We start from the raw sequence: 18240 nt of genomic DNA on the forward strand, positions 1-18240 counted from the left end.
TTAGTCAACGATCTCCTCTCACCAGATCGATTCAGTGTCTCTTTATTCGTGATTCGATCTATACATCTCACCTTCAGCATTCTTCTGTAACACCACATTGCAAAAGCTTCTGATCTCTTTCTGAGCTAGTTATCGTCCATGTTTCACTTCCATACAATGCCACACTCCGGACAAAAATCTTCAAAAACACCTTTCTAATTCCTATCTCAGTATTCGAAGTGAGCAAATTTCTTTTCTTAAGGCCTTCCTTGCTTGTGCTAGTCAGCATTTTATGTCCTCCTTCTGCGATTGTTAGTTATTTTACTACCCAAGTAACAATATTCATCTACTTCCTTGAAGACGTTAAGACTTCATTTCCTGCATCACCTGACTTTGTTCGACTGCACCCCATTAGTTTTGTTTTGGACTTATTTATTTTCATCTTGTACTCCTCACCCAAGACTCTGTCCATACCATTCAGCAACTTCTCCAGATCTTCTACAATCTCAGATAAAATAACAGTATCATCGGCAAATCTCAGGGTTTTGATTTCCTCTCCTCGGATTGTGATTCTCTTTCCTAATTCTTCTTTGATTTCCTTTGCTGCCTGTTCTATATAAACAATGAAAAAAAAGGGGGGACAAACTGCAGCCTTGCCACACCCGCTTCTGGATTGCTGCTTCTTTTTCACAGCCCTCGATTCTTATCACTGCAGGCTGATTTTTATATAGATTGTAGATCATTCTTCTTTCTCGGTACCTAATCCCGATCACCTTCAGAATCTCAAATAGCCTGGTCCAATTAACATTATCAAATGCCTTTTCTAGATCTACAAACGCCATGTATGTGACCTTGCCCTTCTTAATTCAATCCTCTAAGATAAGACGTAAAGTCAGGATTGCTTCAAGTGTTCCTACTGTACCGTTGCAGTATTCAGAGAAGTAATATTTTGGTCGAGTACGCGTAAAAGAAATTATCCGTGACAAAATTAAGCAGATTGAGATGTCATAGTAATCTCACAAGTCTAGGCTAATACCATATGGAAATAGACATTATCATGAAGACGGTGTATAAAATAACGGAAGTATGAGATTCGAATTGTTGAAGAGAGCTAACAAAAACAAATATATATTGACTGGAAATCTTTGCATTCAGAAGTACAGAAGTGAAGCTACAGATTTAATACTCATATAACATTAAGAAAAGGATAATATTAAAGGAAAATACCGTAGCAAAGCTGAATTATTATTCCAACACTAGACATCGTGAAAGATACATAAATACTTAATATCAACGCAGATCAATGACAAGCTCGGAAAACCAACGCATTGAGACGGCTGTAAAGAAGAAATAGATCACAATACAGATTGACATTACCAAAATCGACTAGAAAGAAGAATATCCCACATAAAATTTGTGAAGGCAGTAGATATATGCAGAATCTGATATTATAATAGAGACCAAACCAAGCACTTCATTACGAAAATGAATTAATTACTTGGAAGGCTTTGCAGATGTTTGACTTATGTCAGCTGATTCCCATTGTATTTTATGATTCTATGAACGAGTACTGCAACAAATGCAAATCTGTAAGATGATGAGGGAGTGGATGACAGCAGGGCCAGATACCAACGATGACCGTTGCTCAGAGATGGAGAAGGAGTAGACCTGAGCCAGTCCCCAGGCAACAGGAATAAGATAAGTTTCTAATAAAAATATACATATTTACGAGGGTAATCCCAAAAGTAAGGTCTCCTATTTTTTTATAAATATAGACCTCTATTCGTGTGGCTATTGGTCACAATATTGTGAAGAGTGTTTCCCGCGCTCGCATATAAACATGCACATGCGCTGAGGCATTCGGTCTTGACTTGGCAGCCGTTGAGAATGGAGGTCCCGTTAGATGTTACTGCCAAGTGCGAAGTGTGCGCAGTTATTCAGTTTTTGAACGCAAAAGGTACTGAACCGATTGAAATCCATCACCATTTGACGGAAGTGTGTGGTGAGTCGTGCATGAATGTCAAAAATGTTCGTAAGTGGTGTAGAGAGTTTGCAGCTGTTTGGACTGAAATTCACGACGAACAAAGGAGCGGAAGACCGTCAATTTCCGTCGAGACAGTCGTGAAGGTTGGGCAAATCATGCGTGAAGATTGGCGAATCACCCTGGTGGATGATCTCTGCTCTTTGGTTCCTGAGGTTTCCCGAAGCTCCGCTCACATAATTTTAACGGAAAAATTGACATACCGGAAGGTGTGCGCAAGATGGGTGCCACGCATGCTGACTGAAGACCACATGCGGCAACAAGTTGATTCTTCCCGCGCATTTCTTCAACACTTTGCAGTTGAACAGGACGACTTTTTGGGCTCAATTGCCACGGGTGACGAAACCTGGGTGTTCCATTTTACACCTGAGACCAAGCAACAATCACGCCAGTGGTGGCTTTCCTCTTCCCCAAAGCCGCAGAAATTCAACCAAACACAGTCTGCTGGTAAAGTCGTGACAACTGTGTTTTGGGATCGACTTTATGCCCGCTGGGACCACAATTAACGCTGACAGGTACTGTGAGACTCTGAGAAAACTCAGGCGGGCAATTCAGAACCGGAGAAGAGGAATGTTGAGCAAGGGGGTAAACATTCTCCATGACAACGCTTGCCCGCACGTCGCCCGGCAAACCGTTGCTCTCCTGCAAGTTTCAGTGGAACATCACCCACCCACCCTATAGTCCTGACTTGGCACCCAGTGACTATAACTTTTTCCCTAAGTTGACAAAACGTTTGGCTGGAAAGCGATTCAGCACCGACGAGAAGGTGAAAAATGAGGTTCACAAATTCCTGAACAGCATGGCGATGAGCTGGTATGACATGGGCATACAAAAACTGTCACAGCGTCTACAAAAATGCATCGACCGAAATGGTGATTATGTAGAAAAATAGCTGAATGTTCAAGCTGTTAAATGATGTAAGCCATCATAGAAATAAACAGGTCTGTGTATTTATAAAAAAAAAATTGGAGACCTTATTTTTGGGATTACTTTCGTAGTAGTAGATAATATTTCTCTTAACCTCATGTGATTGAAAGTTAGGTGTGGTACCGCTTAAGTCGTCAGAAAAATAACCAGTGCTAGATATTCTTGCGAGTAACTTCACTAGAAATCGATTTATAAGGAGTCAGGCAGTCTTCTTTAACACATAAGCAAACCCCAAACTATTGGACAGACAAGATTCAGCCTTTCATTGTGCCATAACCAATGCTGTAGTTCTTATTATAAAAATAGGTTGGAAGTGATTTATATTCCAAGTAACCGGGCGAGTTGGCCGTGCGCGTAGAGGCGCGCGGCTGTAAGCTTGCATCCGGGAGATAGTAGGTTCGAATCCCACTATCGGCAGCCCTGAAGATGGTTTTCCGTGGTTTCCCATTTTCACACCAGGCAAATGCTGGGGCTGTACCTTAATTAAGGCCACGGCCGCTTCCTTCCAACTCCTAGGCCTTTCCCATCCCATCGTCGCCATAAGACCTATCTGTGTCGGTGCGACGTAAAGCCCCTAGCATAATATATTCCAAGTAAGAATGTCATATGATTGTAAGCAATGTGATTCAGAACTCATATATAGGGAATACATTGTTGTGTTAAGGAAGGTTATGTGATGTTAAAATGACATCAGAGATGAGAAAGGTTATGATGTATTGACAAGCTAAGGATCCAATTGAGAATATGTGTGTGTATATATATATATATATATATATATAGGAAGGTATGAATGCGTCAAGAGAGGTTATTAACACTAAGAAGAGTTATAGATTTCACGAAACATTAATGTAGATAGATGATTTACAATAGTAATGTGTTATGTGAAGGAAATTAGTGGAAGAGTGAATATAAATGTATTCTATGTCGAGTAGAAGCAAGAAATGGAATGTATTGAATATTTAATGGAAAGAATGACGCAAATTTGGATAACAGGAGCTTTGAATTGAGAAGTTATGAGGATTATCAAGTAACCAGATGCTGTAGAGTTAATAGAATGTATGTTAATGTGTAAGAATTAGGGAGATAGGCCACAATCATCGAATAAAAGCATCTCTCTCTTGGAACGAGCAACTTGTTAGACTTGGAACTAGTAAGATGGAACGAGGCGCGCGGCTGTGAGCTTGCATCCGGGAGATAGTAGGTTCGAATCCCACTATCGGCAGCCCTGAAAATGGTTTTCCGTGGTTTCCCATTTTCACACCAGGCAAATGCTGGGGCTGTACCTTAATTAAGGCCACGGCCGCTTCCTTCCAACTCCTAGGCATTTCCTATCCCATCGTCGCCATAAGACCTATCTGTGTCGGCGCAACGTAAAGCCCCTAGCAAAAAAAAAAAAAAAGTAAGATGGAACTTGAGGTAGACAGCTGTGTTTTTATAAGCAGACAAAGGTGCAAATAAACCAGGCTTACCATATGTGATCAAAATTAGGTGAAGGTCAATATATCTTCAGAAATGAACTGCCCATAACATTAGTTGTCTTACGCAAGATCTGATTATTCTGTTCAGATGCAGTTAAGTTGATACATGTTATATGATACTTTATAATTGTGTTGTTGTGCACATGAATGCTAATTCTAAGAAACCATGCACGAGCATGAGATAACACCACAAATCCAAGGGAACGAAATTAAGCCATGAAGTGACATATTAGTGAACTGTGCTAGCTTCATACAGAGATGGGTCATATATTGAAACGTTATGAGTTGAGCAAGTGTTTGTGTAAATTAATTCACCTTTTTCTTAAGAGAAGAGTGTATAAATCCATTATTATAACTGATTAACGTTGAACATAACAGAGACTTTAGCTAATTTCAGTGCAGTTTCAATGTAAATAAGTGAGAGAGACTGGATGGAGATGATCATTACTAATGAATTTATTGTAAGACATTCATTCATTAACCAGTTTTGAGTTTGATAACCCATATTAACTTTTATTTTTCTCTTCCTAAATATTATTTTCATACTGTGTATAATAAATAATTCTAAGTTTAAAGTTATCTTGAGGTGTCTATGAATTCTACGTTAGTGTAGGAGGCGATTAGTATTAAGACGACAAGTCTTAGGCTACATTAAGTTAAACTACACATAGGTTGGCTAGAAATTCATCCGAGCGAACGATAGTTAGTTAATGTTGTAGACGGCGCATCGGCATCCGCTTCCCTTCTTCGGAATCCACGTTAAACTAATCGAATCTACCCTGAGAAGGTGGTTGGGATTCCTCGAAGGGTGGACTACATTTCTTCTGAGGCCATATTGATCTTCTCCCAACTCAGTTTCAACTTGTCTTTCCATTCTTCTGTAAATACTAATTGATGGAATTTTGCAGGCGTGAGATACTAAACTAATAGTGCGTTAGTTTTTACACTTGTCAGCACCGGCATTCTTGGGAATAGGTATAACAACATTGTGTCAAAAATCGGATGGCACTTCTCCTGTCTCATACATCTTGCACACTAAATGGAGTAACCTTGCCATGCTGGTTTCTCCTAAAGCAGTCAGTAATTCAGAGGGAATGTCATCAACTTGTTTCAGAACTATATCATCTAGTCCTTACCTTGATACAACTGTTGGATATGTTCCTGCCCATCTTCCTGCCTGGTCTTCTTTCCCTGGAAGTGGTTTTCCATCTGAGCTCTTAATATTCATGCACCTAGTTTTCCTTTCTCCAAAGGATTCCTTGATTTTCCTGTATGCAGCATCTATCTTTCCTAGGACCATACTGCTTTCAAAATCCTTGCACTTCTTCTTCAACCCTTTTTCCTTAGCTGCCCTGTACTTCCTATCCACTTCATTCTTTAATCACTGTATTCTCTTCTGCCTTCTTCAATTTTTGCATTCTTGTATTTTTGTCATTCATCGATCAGGTCTAGTATCTCTTGAGTTATCCATTGATTCTTAGTTGATCTTTCCTTTGTTCCTAACATCTCTTCAGCAGCCCTACTGACCTCATTCTTCATGACTGTCCATTCTTCTTCTACTGTGTTTCCTTCGGCCTTTCAGTTTAGTCCTTTTGGATGTAAAGAATCTTGTCTTATTATGTTAGTTGATTGCGTAGGTTTTTTGAAAATGTTTAGTGAAAGAACTGTTATCTCTGGTAATTTATAGAATTAATCACCTGAATTCTAGAATGAACTTGATGAATGGGTCTAACGAATTCAGGTGTTGAAGTAAGGCTTCCGCGTTAGTGAACTGATAGTCTCATCTACCTATCTAGCCCAGAAAGCAATGGAGCTCATAGGTAGACCATCCTGTTTGTAAATGATGTTATTGAAAGAGAAATTGTTGTTTTCAGAGACATTCATAAAATTATTCACTTCTCTTTTTAGGTTACCCATATATCTAGTAATTTGCACAACTGAAAAAGGCCAAGAGTTATGGCCGAAGCCTGTTCAGCTTTAAAGATTTGAATAAGGTTGAACCTCACTTGTGTGACAACATTCTCCTGGTGTGAAAATGAGCTGCTGTCTCCCGAATGCAATCTGACAGCTACGTCACAACATAAGAGAGAGGTGGGCAATACTGTCACACTTTCAGCACACTGATTAAGGTTATAATTAAATATCACACCAGGTAAATGCTCTATGAGAAGTATTGGGAGAGAGGTAGAACACTTATAACCGTTTTTATGGACATTGAGAAAACATATGACCATGTACCACGCAGGCATATATGGGAATGTTTGAGACATAAGAAAGTGCCCGATGACATCATAGCACGAGTACAACGATTATATGTTGAAACGAAGTGTTGTGTCCAGATCCAGGATGGAAGGTCAGGTTGTTTTGTAACGAAGAGTGGAGTCCAGCAAGGAAGTTGTCTTTCACCACTTCTCTTCATAATCATAATAGATGAAGTTTTAAAAGCGGTTAGGAGAAAGGATCCAACAACTAATGCCCTGGTTTTTGCTGATGATGTAATGGTTTGGGGTGAGACAGAAGCGGAAGTACAAACTAGACTAGATCTCTGGCATGAAGCTTTTACAACATTAGGTCTCAAAATCAGCAAAACTAAGACAGTTGGCTTGGTGATGAGTAGAAACTCTCCAACTGTTCATCTAAGAATTGGAGATGAGGAGATGGATATTGTAGACAACTTCCAGTATTTAGGTAGTGTTCTGTCATCAGACAATACCATACATCAAGAGATTAGCAACAGAAACAGAAAGCTTCCAAATTCTGTCATGCTGTACGTCAAATACTTTTGGATGAAACATTTCCATTAGTTTCCAAGATCAGCTTGTACAAAATATATCTAGTACCTCTATTGACGTATGGTCTGGAAGCAGCAACACTTACTGGACCAACAAAGAGTCGTCTTCAGGCAACAGAAATGAAGTTTCTCCTTTCTTGTCTACAAAAAACAAAAATGGATAAAATAGGGAATGCGGATATCCAACAACAGCTTGGATTGGAAAGAAGCTTGCTGGAGACTCTAGAAGTGAAGAGATTGCAATGGTATGGTCACATGAAAAGAATGGACCCTCACAGGACTCCTTGAACATGCATTTACCACAATGTTCCTGGGAAGAGACCAAGAGGAAGAACTCGTGATGTTAGGAAAAACAGATATTGAAGGACCTTGAAATTAGTGAACTGGAGTCGCATATATGAGTAGCATCTGTGGATGGATAGAACAAACTGGAGGAGGCTCGTACACAACCGCACCCGGCTTGCTGGAGTGAAGAAATTATGATGATGATGACCAGGTAAATCGGCCAACAAGACTTTAAATACACCGCGAAATGTTACAATAATATATACCGGTGCAATCACAAAATGTTACTAGTAAAATCTACTACATTCACAAACATTTAGAAACCCTGATTCATAATCTGCAGGAACAGAGGGACATCCAAAGAAGCGTACAAATTTCCTTTCCCTGGTCTGCACACTAATTTGCATGCCTGACTATTAAGGTCCACCCCTCACCGCAAATGATTATCACTTCGCGATTCATCACTATGTTGTTGTCGTTTCCGTGACATCGCATTGCTCTAGTTTAGAAAATCCTCACTATTATCTCACAAAGAACACATATCTCTCCAACTTTCAGCAACGTGCCAACCTCGCCTGAGGATGTGTTTGCGACAACAGAAGAAATGGCAACACATCAGTATGGTAGTCAAGCTGCTTACAGATGGCACCACTGTACAAGCCGTATTGCCAACATCATTATCATCATTTCCCATTATCCAGCTGTTGCCGGATGGGGACAAATATGGTTCCTCTCCACTTTCTTTGGTCTTTCCACCACTCCTCCTCCAACACTGTGTCCCAGTCCAGGTTTCTTTCTCGAATACTGCATTGGATTGTGTCCTTCCATCTTACTCATGGTCGTCTGTGGCCTCTCCTTCCTTGCATTTGCATTTCCATAACTTTTTTGGCATTCTTTCATCACTCATTTGCTTTATGTGCCCAAACCTTCTCAGTCAGCTCTTCTCTATTCTGTCATTCATTTTCATTTTTATTGCCAACAACAATCAAATGAAAATAGTTCATCTCTATTTTATGACTGGCCTAAACTTCACATTTAAAAAAAGATTATATTTTAGTAAGGCAAACAAAAGTTATAAGTACTATACAATATTAAATTGAATAAGAGCTATGTTGAACAACCTGCATAAGCAGAAACGTATGAAGAAGAAGAAGAAGAAGAACTATGTTGGTCATCATGATTGACGGGTGATGTTCCTCATTTACTTTTTGTAGTGGTGCCATCGTAAAATTCAACTGTTAAGTGCAACCTTACACCTGCCCACCTACATTTTGTGGTAGACTGCTTTATGTTCTTCACTTCCTTCTGCTGCCCATGCGGGAAGCATCAGGTAGGGATAATGCAGTTCTTATGACATCAAGGTGTTTCCAAGCAGTCTCTGGCCTTTCAAATGGAAGTCAGACTCCATTGTACTAATAGGTCCAAGGCTTGATTAAAACATTGTGTTATATTAGTTAGAAAAACAAGTATAATTGCTCCACCTAGTCGACACATTCAAATTTATTCACAATTAAATTAAATTAATTTTATATAAAACATTGTGAACGTGCTTGGTAAATTTCAATGAGATAGGATGCTAGATCTCTCACAGGTTAGAGACAACAGTGGATTATATAGTCCTAGCCGTCTGACCATGACTTACAATATTTCCAAGATGCTGTCTCCTATTCTGTAGCAACTGGACGACTTGCTAGGCACACAACCGTTGCCCATGCTTCATGAAATAGCATGTAACCGTCACTCTCACCATGCACCACAAACAGGTGGTAACAGTGGCAGGAGGGGACTTGGCGTTACGAGATAAATGCTCGATGGACGAAGCTAGTGTTGAGCTCACGTGAGCCTGAGAGAGGAGGACAGGTTAGCCAGTAGACTGCCATGGAGGGTAAGAGAAATAGAGGGAGACTCAGTGTTGCGCTGAATAAGATCATAGAACTAGTTGCAAATTGTGGAGGCTGAGTTAATCCACAGAAGCTTGCAGACTGATAGGCATATTGTGAAATATACCAGATACAGTAGAACCTCGATTATACGTTCCCGGAAACTACGTTTTCCCGTATTATTCGATCAAATTACGTGGTACCGTGAGTGTCCTAATTAAATCACGTAAAAATCCCGCATTATCCGTTCCTCGAAGAAACTATTTCCCGGATCAATCGTCCGGAAATGTCAGTCCCATCAACGCTAAATCCTCGATCACGCGTTTTTCAAGAAACTGTATCTTACGAAAGGACGGCATACGGCACTTACGGATTTTGGTGTTGACGTCCTGTCATTGCGGTCATTTGAAGTACTGTAGTGGAAATGCGATTGGTGGTGAACTTGCATAAGGGATCATCTTAGTATCGCATTCGGGTAGTATTGTTTAGAGAATCCTCGGAAATCGTAAAGCAGAGAGTGCCGACGACAATTGGAAAGAGACAGAGCGAATTTCGACACCTCTATTTGAAGACGGAATGAGTTTCGTCAAATGTTCGTACTTGCAAAATGTCTACATTATGTCCACGGTTAGATGTGTATATTTTTTTTTACTTTTTTCGAGTGTATCGCTGAACAGGTTTTCGGCAATTCCCTCAGGCCACTGTATAGTCACTGGGCTTTCAGGCAGGAATCGAAACTGCTCCTTCTTAAGTAACACAAATTTAGTACTTTAATATTATCGTATACGATTATGTTACATACCGGTGCATAAAGCCATGGGAGGTTTTGGGATTGCCTATTACTGTTTTGGTCCCAATATAAGACTGGGAATTTCACGTTTTTTGTGTTAAAATGTTATAAAAGCCGCAGTCGTTTTATTTGCGCACGTTACATTTAAAAACTGTGTATCATTTCGCATTCGTACCGACTTGTACAGCGAGCGCGCTTTCCAGTTGAGCTCAAGGTCGCAAATAATCGTCATTTCGGAAGTGTTAATATTTTTTCTCTTTCAATTTGATTGTGATTATTGACGGGCAGAACTAAGTATAATGCATTCGAGAACTTTTCGAAACCATGTTCTCGAGTTCAACATAACCTTTAAAAGTCGACGTAGGCCTTTCCATACCCTCTGACTATAAACAGTATACCGGTGACCAAATTACAAGGGAGGATTAAAAAAAAAGATTTTGCCAACATGTTCATCATGTTGGACGCCTTTGTATCTAATGTGCTTTATTTTATTAGATTAGAGAATGAAAAACTACTCGTGGTCGATTGTTGTTTGGCTTGGCGTTACGGATATTAGATTTTTCGAAGAGTTTGGCTGATCAAAGTTGCTGTACTGAACTAAGTTTTCAGAGGAATATGACGAAGTTTTCAGAGGAAACTGACGAAGTTTACCCGGTAAAACTGAATGTAAAGTTTCGAGATTTTTAAACCGTGTGCCGGTAATTAACGCGGTCTAACTTGCCTGGCTCTCACCCGGAGGGTCCGGGTTCAATTACTGGCCAGGTCAGACATTTTTACCTGGATATGAGGGTTGGTTCCATTTTCAGTCATTCTACGATTACCTTTAACTGAGGAGCTATTTAATGGTGATATGGGGACCCTGGTCTAGAGAGCCAGGAATAACGGCTGGAGGATTCGTCACACTGACCATGCGTCACCTCGTAATCTGCAGGCCTTCGGACCGAAGGCGGTCGCTTGGTAGGCGGAAGGCCCATTGGGGCTGTAGTTTGGTTTGGTTTGGTTTAGGGGCGTTTGTAAGATTATAAGTATACATATTTCATTTTTGTGATGTTTAGCCAAATAGTTGATGGTTCATTCATTCCCGGATTTTCCGTTTTCCCGTGTTATACGATTATTTTCCTTGGTCCCTCCAAAAACGGAGAATGGAGGTTCCACTGTATAGTCAATAAAGTTGAACGATTCCCACACCCCATCTGTTGTTGTGATGTGTGCTGTTTTCTTCTCCACAGGTTGAGACCGGATTGGTGAGCTTGGGAAGACACCTGGATTCATTTGCTCTCGGTTTACTGCCCGCCTTAAGTTCAAGTGGCGATAACTTGGTCATACCAGTGCCATTCAACCAGAACAAGTTCCATCTTGCATTAGTCGCTGCGCTTACATTCTTTAAATCTCGTCAGATTAGTAGAAAGAATTTTAGTTCTAATGCAAAGGTAAGTAACAGTTTGGTGTGGAGAGTAAATCTCCTAGTTTATACGGAACGATGATTCTTCCTCTCAGTTGTTCCCTCATTGCTAAAGACTGTAATCTTCCTTGATTTTTTGTACATCAACTGTAGGACCTGCACACCGCCACAAACTCCTCCTCACTTGATCCATATTGACTAGTGCCATTTATCGATAAACCTGTAATAGGTCCGCATTGTCAGTGCCATTACAATACAAATATATATATCTTATTTAGTAGATATTAGGTTTGTTCATGTTTCAGGAACAAGGTCTGTTCTCTTCCTTAGAGATTATTAAAGATTTCCAAAATCCCCAAGAAAAGAATTACCGTAATTCTACAATACAAAATTGACATAAAAACAAATGTTCACATTAAAAATTTGTTAGACTAAAATTGCCAACAGGTCAACTTCGTTATAGTCTAAAACACTGTTGTTCTTCTTCTTATTTTTCTACTGAGCTCGATAGCTGCAGCCTCTTAAGTGCAGCCAGTATCCAGGATGCAGGAGATAGTGGGTTCGAACCCCACTGTTGGCACCCCTGAAGATGGTTTTCCTTGGTTTCCCATTTTCACACCAGGCAAATGCTGGGGATGTACCTTAATTAAATCCACAGACGCTTCCTTTCCACTCCTAGCCCTTTCCTGTCCCGTCGTCGCCATAGGACCTATCTGTGTCCGTGCGACATAAAGCAACTTGTAAAAAGAAAATTTAAAAAAATCATCTTCTTAAAAGAAACCTGTTCTTGTTTTCTTGCATTAAAATCTTGCTTATCAGTCTCTTCTTCTTCCTGATACGTTTCTGCTTATGCAGGTCGTTCATTGCTTATCAATGCCCTAAACAATTAATGTACTGTCCATAGTATTGTAAAATGTTAACTATAATTAGAGCTGGTTTCCAAACTGTTGAATTAAAACCATTGTTAAAAAATTGTTTTCTTTAGTCCATCATTTCATAGAGATGAGTGCGTGAAGTAGTTGTACCTTCACTGACAGGACAAGTTGTGACATTGCTTTCTTCCACATTGATATTGTGCACTTTCCTTTCTGCAGTTTCCGTTACTCTATATGTTCGTTTACAGTGCGGAGACGTGGATTGTTACCGCATCAGATAGGAAGAAATGAGATGTGGTGTTGGAGAAGAATGTTCTGTATTTAATGGGCAGAATATAAAACCAACAACTCAAACTGAGGAAGTTGTATCTCCAGTTATCGAAAAACCTGTCAAATATTTGTGCCGAGGTACACTGATGACCACTGATGTTCCTTTCGTATATTTGATGAGCAGTTAATTGAATTAGAGATAGCTGTCGTTTTGGCGAAATGGCACTGTGATCGGCCTGGCGAGTGAAATAGTTTGGAGTGGTACATGACTGCGATGTCGTCAGACCTCTTACTACGCATATAAGTAACAGGACAAGACACTTGATTGCAGCCAGATTGTCGGTGCCGTACATATTGGCTATTCCATCTTCGAAGTCGTGCTGGCGATGGGCCTGCCACGGACCACCGTGTCCTATTTGTACCATGAGTATGTAGATGCAGTCGGGATCAACTGCTGTCTCCGTCCACTGACTTTGATGATAAGAGCAGGTGAGTACCGTGTTGGATAACGATGAGCGAGAGAGCCATCCCACTGCTCACCGCATGTCACAAGGCACACGAACACCAACATTGAACTCTCGAAACGTAGAGAAAGATCGCCTGGACAGATGAGTTATGATACCAGTTTGTATGGGTGCGTCACCATAACAGGAGTCGGTGGATCCTCTTGTTAGGCTGGAGGTAGCTGTATAATCGTACAGGGACTGTTCACGTGGGATGAAATGGTACATGTGATGAGACAACAACGAACGATACAGGTACCATGTCACCTCCAGCGCACTGCAGTCCAGCCGCTCCCGGATTCTGTTTGATTTGTTCGATGAACACAAGGATCTTTGCGTGGTCCCTAAGGTCACCCGACCCCAATCATATTGAGCACATCTAGGATACTGTCGAGAGAGATGTGAGATCAATCTACGTACTGTATAACTTCGCACGCTTCTGTCGTGCCACATTGCCATTTTCATCAGGATGAAATGTAGCCAAGTGTATCTAATTCAGTTGCTGATCAGTTTCGTGACTCCCAGGTAGTTGGTTATTTCGTCCGATTTCATTATTTTTGTTTTCTGATCGCTGATCTCCAGAACCGTAATTATCATTATTTGATTTTCTGAAATCTGTTATTTTATAATCCTCCAAATCAGCAGGCGCTGTAGATTATGCCTTCGTCCAGTACACTTTTTTTTTTTAAACAACCAAATCCTTCATGAAGTAATGTCTCTGTTCTTATACACCGCAGTTTGTGGAAAGGGGCAAACAAGTGACAGTGCACAGTCTCCTCGACAAGCTTCGTCAGGAGGTCGGACGTTAACACTCGTTTGGCTTGATGAGAAGGGTGGCTAAAGACAGGAAAAGGAAAGGGACAGAAAGACTTGGAGATGGTCATTGTGGTGTTCCTCTCAGTTGCCAATTTTTGGGAATTCCTCATAGTTCGTCGTTTAGTTATGATAAGTAGAAATAATGATGGTACAGCAACTTTGTATACAATAGAAGTCCGCTATAGCGAGAACCCCATTATACTAACAGTGTTTTGCTGTCTCTTCAAAATTCCCCTATTAAACTGTGTATTATCCTTCGGTTACAGCGAGAGCCCTATCACTGACGCATCTGTTATTGCGAGCGATTAATCATGCGTGATTTTTTCCGTTACCAATATTTATACACCCCAGCGATTATGTTGCACGCAATCGATTATTTTCAGTATCATTTCCTCACTTTGTTCACTAGCGAGTTCTCTCGTCGACATTCGAAGGCGATGTCAGAGTTGATTTTTTATACTTGTCTACTGCTGTTCCATGAAGAAAATTTGAAATGAAAGAGAACATATTTTCGTAATAAATGCATAAATAACATGTCCGATAACAGTTCTTAATGGTAATACTAAATTCCCATGAAGGGAATTAGATATTTTTCCACCAATAGAGCATATCAAAAATCAGATCAAAAACTGGATGTATGGCTTTTCAGGCGTTTGCTCTATTAACCAGCATTTCGTCTTAGGTCTGACACTAGACTCGTCAGAGTGGGATGTGTCAGACCCTACCCACTGATGCTGGGGTGTATGCAGGTGAACTTATCAGAAGCTTCTTATGTAGCACAGTCTGATAACTGCATACGGGAGATAAAACTCCACAATGGAATTAATGCCCGCCTAGCAATTCCAAATGGTAATACTAAATTCCCATGAAGGGAATTAGATATTTTTCCACCAATAGAGCATATCAAAAATCAGCTGATTTTTGATATGCTCTATTGGTGGAAAAATATCTAATTCCCTTCATGGGAATTTAGTATTACCATTTGGAATTGCTAGGCGGGCATTAATTCCATTGTGGAGTTTTATCTCCCGTATGCAGTTATCAGACTGTGCTACATAAGAAGCTTCTGATAAGTTCACCTGCATACACCCCAGCATCAGTGGGTAGGGTCTGACACATCCCACTCTGACGAGTCTAGTGTCAGACCTAAGACGAAATGCTGGTTAATAGAGCAAACGCCTGAAAAGCCATACATCCAGTTTTTGATCTAACAGTTCTTAACACGTTAAAAATAAAGGCTGACTAAACTGTTGTTTAATTTTAATGCTAAATACTGCAATTAAGTAAAAATCGGATGCACCTCGAGATATGGCAGAGTGCATAATTGATTTCAGAGGTTAGTTTATATTTTCTCCTGTCTGGTTAAATTACGGAAAGGTTATTAACATGTAAATTTATAGCGAGAAGGTTATCATATCTCTACTGGCGCTTGAAGTATGTTTTCATCATATGTATATTACGGTTAAGTTAGGATAGGTGACGCTATTGAATAAGGAAACTGAAATGTTTGCCAGAAAATGCGATCGATCATCTTTGGTAAGGTCTAGTTTCCTCACTATGTGCATTTTTGAGCTCTCTCGTCGACATTCGAAGGCGATGTTGGAGTCGATTAGTAATATCTAGAGTTCGTGGTTTATAGCATTTAAAAATCAGTGATTTAGCGTTTTGATTTTCAAATTTAGCATTTTGTAGCATCTAAACTTCTCAAATTTAGCATTTTGTAGCAAATTGGTTAAAAATAGGCATAATTTGCTAAATTGCACACACAACAGTTAGGAGTAAAATCATACTGTTTAATCACACATTGCTTGTCATGCAGTTCACTATGGAAAATAAGACAAACATCAACATAAGACTGCAAGAAGTATTAACGAACACACAGGAATATGCTTATTTTCAAATTTACAAACACAATTTCAAAGTGAAAAATACTATTTTGAACGTATTTATTTATTACAGTACAACACACCTACAAGGAAGAGGAATTTCAATGATGATTTAAGTACAACATGCCAATTATTTAAAAGGTGTCCTCCTTCATTTGAGACCGCCTATCAGTTACAATTATGTTGTACTTGCTAAAAAAAACTCTACATCGACATTGTCCGTAGAGGCCCAAATACACAGAAGTGCTGCCAAGGAAAGCTTGCAAAACATTTTTTTCCTTCAAGTTTTTGATTGCAGGCCATCTGTATCCTTACATAAAAATGTCCCGATTTGTGACTTTCGGCATGCTGTTTGATCGTCACTTCGCTTCTACCCATGGCTAACAGACAATAAAATAAATCGCTACCATACTTTTAAACAGAACTACTACTCAACACCAATGTCAAGAATAACCGACTAAGATCAAGGGTCAACACACAAAGAGAATGACCGCGGTGCTTGAAAGTGTATTTGCTGTTTGATTGACTGGTCTTTGCAGTGCTCTTTAGCCAGTGAAAGAAATTCCACACATTGAATGATTTAACCCTTTGGCCTGCCATTACTTGTGAAAGGAAATATTCTCTTACATACTATTTATTTTTTGTCACTTTAACATAAATTTGATTAATCACATAGGCTACATAAGAATACACAAAGCAAAGTGAGCTTTTAGCTCATCTATAGTAACAGGAAACCAATGTATTACTGGTTTCAAGGGAAGCAGATAAATTAGCAAGAAATGTAGAGGCATAGGTATTGGTTTCCTTAGTAACGTGTTCCCAGAACTGTGGGGTTAGAAATTCATTCCCTAAGTACATTTCTTTCGGATTATTACCCAACTCCCTCCTCACTATAGAGTGAATTTCAAAAACTGGTTTACACGTTACAGAAAGAGGCTTATTGTCAACAAGAACATAATTCCAAGTATCATTTTACTAGACTTCTCAACGGGCGAGTTGGCCGTGCGGTTAGGAGCGCGCAGCTGTGAGCTCGCATCCAGGAGATAGTGGGTTCGAACCCCACTGTCGGCAGCCCTGAAGATCATTTTCCGTGGTTTCCCATTTTCACACCAGGCAAGTGTTGGGACTGTATCGTAATTAAGGCCACGGCCGCTTCCTTCCCATCGTCGCCGTAAGACCTATCTGTGTCGGTGCGACGTAAAGAAAAAAAAAAGGAAAACTAGACTTCTCATTCGCTCTTGTTGCATTCTGGTTTTGTCACGTAGTTTCAATTGGCACTATCATCTCGGAACTGAAATCGGAATCACTTTCATCACTGTCATTTGAAGAAGTATTTTCACTCTCCAGATAATCTTTTCCACTATCAACATCACTATTTTCAAGCCAGTTACGAATAAACTCATCCATGCCGCGCTTGGATGCCGCCATGATTGTTTACAACGAGCGGCAAAATGAGGTGCTTTTTATTTTCCGCATTTCAGCTTAGAGTTACTATTTACACAGAGAAAATAGCTTCAGGTAACACCTGACATCAATCGGTTAGGCTGCAAAACAAAGAGAATAAATCTCTCCGACCAGCTGACTGCGATAATGAACTTATAGATGTTCCGTGCACCAAGACGGAAGTGTCCGTCAAAGCATGTTACCGCTTTACGATCTCAATGGGCGCCGTAATAATTATTTCTCCTGAAATAAATAACAACATTTATATCTTATTTTTAAGAAAAATGCATAGTTTTTAAAAATACATGTTTATTTCGTATAAAACTGAGAGTTTCGCATCTATTTCGCATAAATTGTATAATTTCGCATTTTGAACCAATATCGCATTTTATCGTGAATTCGAAATCGCTAAAAACCACCCGTACGGGTCATATAAGATGAAGACACATACACTGACAAAGTTTCGGCATATTTCGCATTTATCGCAAATGCTAAAAATCACAAACTCTAGTAATACCCAACGACTGCTGTTCTCTAAAGAAAATTCGAAATAAAAGAGGATAAGTTTTTGTAATAAATGCGTAAATTACGTGGCCGATAGCAGTTGTTAACTCGTTAAAAATAACGGCTGAAGTAAACAATCTCTTAATTTTAATGTTATATGCTGAAATTGAGTAAGAATGTGATACCAGTATAAATGGTCCCTTATTGGACATTATAAATTTTCCAGCTAACTCATTCCTGGTTGCCAGCGTTTCGGCCTCATGTGCTAGGTTGGGCTCGTTAGTTGGTACCTAGCACACCTACCAAGACGCATGGCTAGTGCATACCGTGGAGGCCACTGCGTAGGCTACTTGAAGCCACCGGCAGTGCC

General features: G+C 39.9%; 1 protein-coding gene across 2 annotated transcripts in view; it reads left to right on the forward strand.

Moving 5' to 3' along the window:
- LOC136884195 (uncharacterized) overlaps positions 1-18240 on the forward strand; it is a 114690-nt gene that overhangs the window by 41534 nt on the left and 54916 nt on the right. For both annotated transcript variants that reach the window (XM_067156237.2, XM_067156238.2), the window contains one exon: positions 11401-11601. In XM_067156237.2, coding sequence (XP_067012338.2) covers positions 11401-11601 — 201 coding nt within the window. The remainder of the gene's footprint in view (positions 1-11400; positions 11602-18240) is intronic.

Source organism: Anabrus simplex, chromosome 12 (assembly GCF_040414725.1).
Source record: "Anabrus simplex isolate iqAnaSimp1 chromosome 12, ASM4041472v1, whole genome shotgun sequence".
Classification (NCBI taxonomy): Eukaryota; Metazoa; Arthropoda; class Insecta; order Orthoptera; family Tettigoniidae; genus Anabrus; species Anabrus simplex.